Source organism: Telmatherina bonti (genome assembly GCF_933228915.1).
Source record: "Telmatherina bonti genome assembly, chromosome: 1".
Classification (NCBI taxonomy): domain Eukaryota; kingdom Metazoa; phylum Chordata; class Actinopteri; order Atheriniformes; family Telmatherinidae; genus Telmatherina; species Telmatherina bonti.
The window spans coordinates 46656950-46664889 of NC_136619.1; the positions used below are offsets into that span (position 1 = coordinate 46656950).

The window sequence follows — 7940 nt, forward strand, 5'->3', positions numbered from 1 at the left end:
CAACATCCTGGATACTACCATCCAGAACAGGACCAACGTTCTGGATACTACCATCTAGAACAGGAACAACATTCTGGATACTACCATCCAGAACAGGAACAACATCCTGGATACTACCATCCAGAACAAGAACAACATCCTGGATACTACCATCCAGAACAAGAACAGCATGCTGGATACTACCATCCAGAACAGGAACAACGTCCTGGATACTCCCATCCAGAACAGGAACAAAGTTCTGGATACTACCATCCTGAACAGGAACAACCTTCTGGATAGTACCATCCAGAACAGGAACAACGTTCTGGATACTACCATCCAGAAAAGGAACAACATTCTGGATACTACCATCCAGAACAGGAACAACATCCTCGAACAACATTCTGGATACTACCATCCAGAACAAGAACAACATCCTAGATACTACCATCCAGAAAAGGAACAACATCCTGGATACTACCATCCAGAACAAGAACAGCATGCTGGATACTACCATCCAGAACAGGAACAACGTTCTGGATACTCCCATCCAGAACAGGAACAACATACTGGATACTACCGTCCAGAACAGGAACAATGTTCTGGATACTACAATCCAGAAAAGGAACAATGTTCTGGATACTACAATCCAGAAAAGGAACAACATGCTGGATACTACCATCCAGAAAAGGAACAACATCCTGGATACTACCATCCCGAAAAGGAACAACGTTCTGGATACTACCATCTAGAACAGGAACAACATTCTGGATACTACCATCTAGAACAGGACCAACATTCTGGATACTACCATCCAGAACAGGATCAACATCCTGGATACTACCATCCAGAACAGGAACAACATCCTGGATACTACCATCCAGAACAGGAACAACGTTCTGGATACTCCTATCCAGAACAGGAACAACATTCTGGATACTACCATCCAGACCAGGAGCAACATTCTGGATACTACCATCCAGACCAGGAGCAACATTCTGGATACTACCATCCAGACCAGGAGCAACATTCTGGATACTACCATTCTGAACAGGAACAACATACTCGAACAACATTCTGGATACTACCATCCAGAACAGGAACAACATCCTCGAACAACATTCTGGATACTACCATCCAGAACAAGAACAACATCCTAGATACTACCATCCAGAACAGGACCAACGTTCTGGATACTACCATCTAGAACAGGAACAACATTCTGGATACTACCATCCAGAACAGGAACAACATCCTGGATACTACCATCCAGAACAAGAACAACATCCTGGATACTACCATCCAGAACAAGAACAGCATGCTGGATACTACCATCCAGAACAGGAACAACGTCCTGGATACTCCCATCCAGAACAGGAACAAAGTTCTGGATACTACCATCCTGAACAGGAACAACCTTCTGGATAGTACCATCCAGAACAGGAACAACGTTCTGGATACTACCATCCAGAAAAGGAACAACATTCTGGATACTACCATCCAGAACAGGAACAACATCCTCGAACAACATTCTGGATACTACCATCCAGAACAAGAACAACATCCTAGATACTACCATCCAGAAAAGGAACAACATCCTGGATACTACCATCCAGAACAGGAACAACGTTCTGGATACTCCCATCCAGAACAGGAACAACATTCTGGATACTACCGTCCAGAACAGGAACAATGTTCTGGATACTACAATCCAGAAAAGGAACAATGTTCTGGATACTACAATCCAGAAAAGGAACAACATGCTGGATACTACCATCCAGAAAAGGAACAACATCCTGGATACTACCATCCCGAAAAGGAACAACATCCTGGATACTACCATCCAGAACAGGACCAACGTTCTGGATACTACCATCTAGAACAGGACCAACATTCTGGATACTACCATCCAGAACAGGATCAACATCCTGGATACTACCATCCAGAACAGGAACAACATCCTGGATACTACCATCCAGAACAGGAACAACGTTCTGGATACTCCTATCCAGAACAGGAACAACATTCTGGATACTACCATCCAGACCAGGAGCAACATTCTGGATACTACCATCCAGACCAGGAGCAACATTCTGGATACTACCATCCAGACCAGGAGCAACATTCTGGATACTACCATTCTGAACAGGAACAACATACTCGAACAACATTCTGGATACTACCATCCAGAACAGGAACAACATCCTCGAACAACATTCTGGATACTACCATCCAGAACAAGAACAACATCCTAGATACTACCATCCAGAAAAGGAACAACATCCTGGATACTACCATCCAGAACAGGAACAAAGTTCTGGATACTACCATCCTGAACAGCCACAACATTCTGGATACTACCATCCAGAACAGGACCAACGTTCTGGATACTACCATCTAGAACAGGAACAACATTCTGGATACTACCATCCAGAACAGGAACAACATCCTGGATACTACCATCCAGAACAGGAACAACATCCTGGATACTACCATCCAGAACAAGAACAACATCCTGGATACTACCATCCAGAACAAGAACAGCATGCTGGATACTACCATCCAGAACAGGAACAACGTCCTGGATACTCCCATCCAGAACAGGAACAAAGTTCTGGATACTACCATCCTGAACAGGAACAACCTTCTGGATAGTACCATCCAGAACAGGAACAACGTTCTGGATACTACCATCCAGAAAAGGAACAACATTCTGGATACTACCATCCAGAACAGGAACAACATCCTCGAACAACATTCTGGATACTACCATCCAGAACAAGAACAACATCCTAGATACTACCATCCAGAAAAGGAACAACATCCTGGATACTACCATCCAGAACAGGAACAACGTTCTGGATACTACCATCCAGAACAGGAACAACATTCTGGATACCACCATCCAGAACAGGAACCATTCTCAGAGAAATATACAGATTCCTCTGAGGTGTGAACAAACAAACAGATAAACGCTGATAAAAACCTAAACTCCCAAATGATTTTAGGCCTGGAAGATCAGCTGGGAATCACTGTATGAGCTGTTTGCTGGAGTTCTGAGTTCTCACTGGGGTTTAATAGTTATTCCTGTTTTTAACCCTGAATATTAACCACTAATGTTTGAAGGATGGCGAAAGAAAGAAAATATGATAAATTCCATAATGATTCTGTATGACTGGATTTTTAATTCTAGAGGAAATGTTCAGATAACTGAAGTGGCATTAAAATGATTCAAAGTGTCAAACAAAGATGTGACGAACCTTTTCTGTTGTTTCTGTTCTTTCCAGGTCCGAAAGGTGCAGCAGGTTTTCCAGGTGCTGACGCCCACATCCCCAGACTGTCCTTTTCTGTTGCTCTCACTGTCCCCATGGAAACAGCCGGAACCATAGTCTTTGATAAAATTTTTGTAAATGAGGGTGACTTCTATGACTCCATAACAGGTGAGCACTGATGCATGCTGGGTGTCACCTGTCAGGTTCACACACTGTCGCGTCCAACGCCAGCATCCTTCCTGGTCTCACCCAACGCCAGCGTCCTTCCTAGTCGCGTCCAACGCCAGCATCCTTCCTGGTCTCACCCAACGCCAGCGTCCTTCCTGGTCTCACCCAACGCCAGCGTCCTTCCTAGTCGCGTCCCACGCCAGCGTCCTTCCTGGTCTCACCCAACGCCAGCGTCCTTCCTGGTCTCGCCCAACGCCAGCGTCCTTCCTAGTCGCGTCCCACGCCAGCGTCCTTCCTGGTCTCACCCAACGCCAGCGTCCTTCCTGGTCTCGCCCAACGCCAGCGTCCTTCCTGGTCTCGCCCAACGCCAGCGTCCTTCCTAGTCGCGTCCCACGCCAGCGTCCTTCCTGGTCTCACCCAACGCCAGCGTCCTTCCTGGTCTCGCCCAACGCCAGCGTCCTTCCTGGTCTCGCCCAACGCCAGCGTCCTTCCTAGTCGCGTCCCACGCCAGCGTCCTTCCTGGTCTCGCCCAACGCCAGCGTCCTTCCTGGTCTCGCCCAACGCCAGCGTCCTTCCTGGTCTCGCCCAACGCCAGCGTCCTTCCTGGTCTCGCCCAACGCCAGCGTCCTTCCTGGTCTCGCCCAACGCCAGCGTCCTTCCTAGTCGCGTCCAACGCCAGCGTCCTTCCTAGTCGCGTCCCACGCTAGCGCCCTTCCTGGTCTCACCCAGCACCAGCGTCCTTCCTAGTCGTGTCCAACGCCCGCGTCCTTCCTAGTCGTGTCCAACGCCCGCGTCCTACGTGGTCGCGTCCAACGCCCGCGTCCTACGTGGTCGCGTCCAACGCCCGCGTCCTACGTGGTCGCGTCCAACGCCCGCGTCCTTCTGGGTCGCGTCCAACGCCTGCGTCCTTCTGGGTCGCGTCCAACACCCGCGTCCTTCTGGGTCGCGTCCAACACCCGCGTCCTACGTGGTCGCGTCCAACGCCCGCGTCCTACGTGGTCGCGTCCAACGCCCGCGTCCTACGTGGTCGCGTCCAACGCCCGCGTCCTACGTGGTCGCGTCCAACGCCCGCGTCCTACGTGGTCGCGTCCAACGCCCGCGTCCTTCTGAGTCGCGTCCAACGCCCGCGTCCTTCTGGGTCGCGTCCAACGCCCGCGTCCTTCTGGGTCGCGTCCAACGCCCGCGTCCTTCTGGGTCGCGTCCAACGCCCGCGTCCTTCTGGGTCGCGTCCAACGCCCGCGTCCTTCTGGGTCGCGTCCAACGCCCGCGTCCTTCTGGGTCGCGTCCAACGCCCGCGTCCTACGTGGTCGCGTCCAACGCCCGCGTCCTACGTGGTCGCGTCCAACGCCCGCGTCCTACGTGGTCGCGTCCAACGCCCGCGTCCTACGTGGTCGCGTCCAACGCCCGCGTCCTACGTGGTCGCGTCCAACGCCCGCGTCCTTCTGGGTCGCGTCCAACGCCCGCGTCCTACGTGGTCGCGTCCAACGCCCGCGTCCTACGTGGTCGCGTCCAACGCCCGCGTCCTTCTGGGTCGCGTCCAACGCCCGCGTCCTTCTGGGTCGCGTCCAACGCCCGCGTCCTTCTGGGTCGCGTCCAACGCCCGCGTCCTTCTGGGTCGCGTCCAACGCCCGCGTCCTTCTGGGTCGCGTCCAACGCCCGCGTCCTTCTGGGTCGCGTCCAACGCCCGCGTCCTACGTGGTCGCGTCCAACGCCCGCGTCCTTCTGGGTCGCGTCCAACGCCCGCGTCCTCCCCGTGGCGTCCAACGCCCGCGTCCTCCCCGTGGCGTCCAACGCCCGCGTCCTCCCCGGTGGCGTCAATTTGTACTTCTTAACAGTTGCTCTCTGCTTGCTGAATGCTGGAGCTGATTGGCTGCCGTCAGGCGGCGCCAGGACAGGATTCACTGTGAAGACAAGCAAAATATACTTCAGATATTTTTGTTCTAATAGTTATTGTTGTTGTTTTTATCATTATTTTAGTTGTTGTTGTAATGACCAGAGACATTTCTGGGCTTTCATGGGAGAGGTTTGCATTGTTAAAACTGTTTTTCAAACTGAAACTTGTAGCGGTCGCAACTTTGGTTAGTTTTTAGTTCCATTGAGTGAAAAAACAGCAGAAATTTGTTTAGAAAAACAAAAACAATCTGCTTTCTGGTGAACCTCTCTTGGTTTTATATTTTACATTTTCTACTCTGACAATCTGAACCTGTCTCCAGGTATTTTCACGGCCCCTGTTGATGGACGTTACTACTTCAGCGCCGTTCTGACGGGTTATAAGAACGAGAAGATCGAAGCCGTTCTGTCGGCGTCCAACTACGGCATGGCACGTGTGGACTCGGGGGGCTACCAGCCCGAAGGCCTGGAGAACAACCCCGTGGCTGAAGCTGCAGTGACTGCTGGATCTCTGGCCGTCTTCAGCATAATCCTGCCTCTCCGGGCTCAGGACACGGTGTGTGTTGATCTGGTGACGGGAAAACTGGCCCACTCGGTGGAACCTCTCACCTTCTTCAACGGCATGCTGCTCTACGAAGACATGTGACATTCGCGTTGACCTTCCTGAAAGCGTAAAGATGAGGTTCGTCCCCTCCTGGATCAGGTCGGATTCAGACCCCAGGATAGAACGTCCCCATGAAACCTGTTCAGACGCCAACCAGGAGGTCAGTTCCAGTCAGCTGATCTGATGTGGTCACATGAGCCACCTTCAAAGGTCCCCGAGAACCAGGATTATCTGCTCATCAATCAGATTTAACAAACATCTTGATGGAACATGTCATCTTCTGGTGGTTTTAATATGTTATTGATAATCTGATTATCAACGTTATTGATGATCTGTGATGTTTTTTTCATCGCTGGATGGAGGAGCTTCAGATGTCGATACTCTGGTCAGCATTGCAATATTTTAGTCAAAACGTCTCGGATACATTTGTGGAATGACATGGTTTCCATGGTAACTACAAACTACAGACCGTTCTCAGTGACGTCACGTTGTGACGCCGCCATGTTGAATGGTTACAAGCTAGCTGCCAGGCCGCTAGCAAGTCGGCTTTTTATCTGTTTAACACAACGGCGGCGGTGTGTCATGCGATCTGTGACGGAGGCTGAGGATGGTCTGTATGCGATACGAAGGATGAGTTTACAAGCCGTGTTTCCATGACAGTCCTAAGTTAGTTTTAGCCCTGTGTCCAGTTTTTCCAAACATAATCCATCAGGAATGATCCATCAGGAAAGATCCATCAGGAGTGATCCATCAGGAATAACCCATCAGGAGTGATTCATCAGGAGTGATCCATCAGGAATAACCCATCAGGAGTGATCCATCAGGAATAACCCATCAGGAAAGATCCATCAGGAATAACTCATCAGGAGTGATCCATCAGGAATAACCCATCAGGAGTGATCCATCAGGAAAGATCCATCAGGAGTGATTCATCAGGAGTGATCCATCAGGAATAACCCATCAGGAAAGATCCATCAGGAATAACCCATCAGGAAAGATCCATCAGGAGTGATCCATCAGGAATAACCCATCAGGAAAGATCCATCAGGAGTGATCCATCAGGAGTGATCAATCAGGAATAACCCATCAGGAAAGATCCATCAGGAATAACTCATCAGGAGTGATCCATCAGGAATAACCCATCAGGAGTGATCCATCAGGAAAGATCCATCAGGAGTGATTCATCAGGAGTGATCAATCAGGAATAACCCATCAGGAAAGATCCATCAGGAATAACCCATCAGGAAAGATCCATCAGGAGTGATCCATCAGGAATAACCCATCAGGAAAGATCCATCAGGAATAACCCATCAGGAAAGATCCATCAGGAGTGATCCATCAGGAATAACCCATCAGGAAAGATCCATCAGGAGTGATCCATCAGGAATAACCCATCAGGAGTGATCCATCAGGAGTGATCAATCAGGAATAACCCATCAGGAATAATCCATCAGGAGTGATCCAGGTGGACTTTACCCAGCTCCCTTCCACGATGGAGTATTTCTAACCAGATTTATTCCCAGATTATTCAGATCTACATTTGTTTCCATCCTGTATTACATCCTGATTTCAGCTTGTTGGGGGTCCCAGAAGATTTTTGGTAAATTTGATCACTTTGATACCAAAACGCAGCATAGAGGTGGATTTGATCCGGATCTGAGTATTTGTTTCATTATTAAAGAAGTCTGGAAGGAAAAAAATGTTACTGAGACTGAATGGCGGAAATGTAGCTATTAATGAACAATGGGAGAGTTTTATAGATTTTGTGTGCGCAAGAAATTGAAAAGTAAAATTGGGTTAATGTGAACTTATAAAGAATGTTATGTATGCTGAACACCCACCATCCAAATCAGACTGTTGGACCCTCTCAATTTTGCTTTAAACAATTTCTGATTGAATTTGCCTGCTGAAAGACCTGCCTTTTTTTTTTTTTTTTTTTTTTTTTTTTTTCCATTTTTATTTTATTATTATTTTTATTTTATATATTTTTTATTATTGTTATTGTTTTGAAAAGATAAAAGTTCAAT

General features: G+C 48.8%; 1 protein-coding gene across 1 annotated transcript in view; it reads left to right on the top strand.

Annotated features, from left to right (window-relative positions):
- The window catches only part of LOC306774809 (EMILIN-1-A-like), a gene marked incomplete at both ends in the record, with an annotated part of 93344 nt that extends 87389 nt beyond the window's left edge, over nt 1-5955 (top strand). Inside the window, 2 exons of the mRNA XM_079264982.1 lie at nt 3267-3419; nt 5633-5955. Of these exons, the coding sequence (XP_079121108.1) occupies nt 3267-3419; nt 5633-5955 (476 nt within the window). The remainder of the gene's footprint in view (nt 1-3266; nt 3420-5632) is intronic.
- Nucleotides 5956-7940: the final 1985 nt, after the last annotated feature.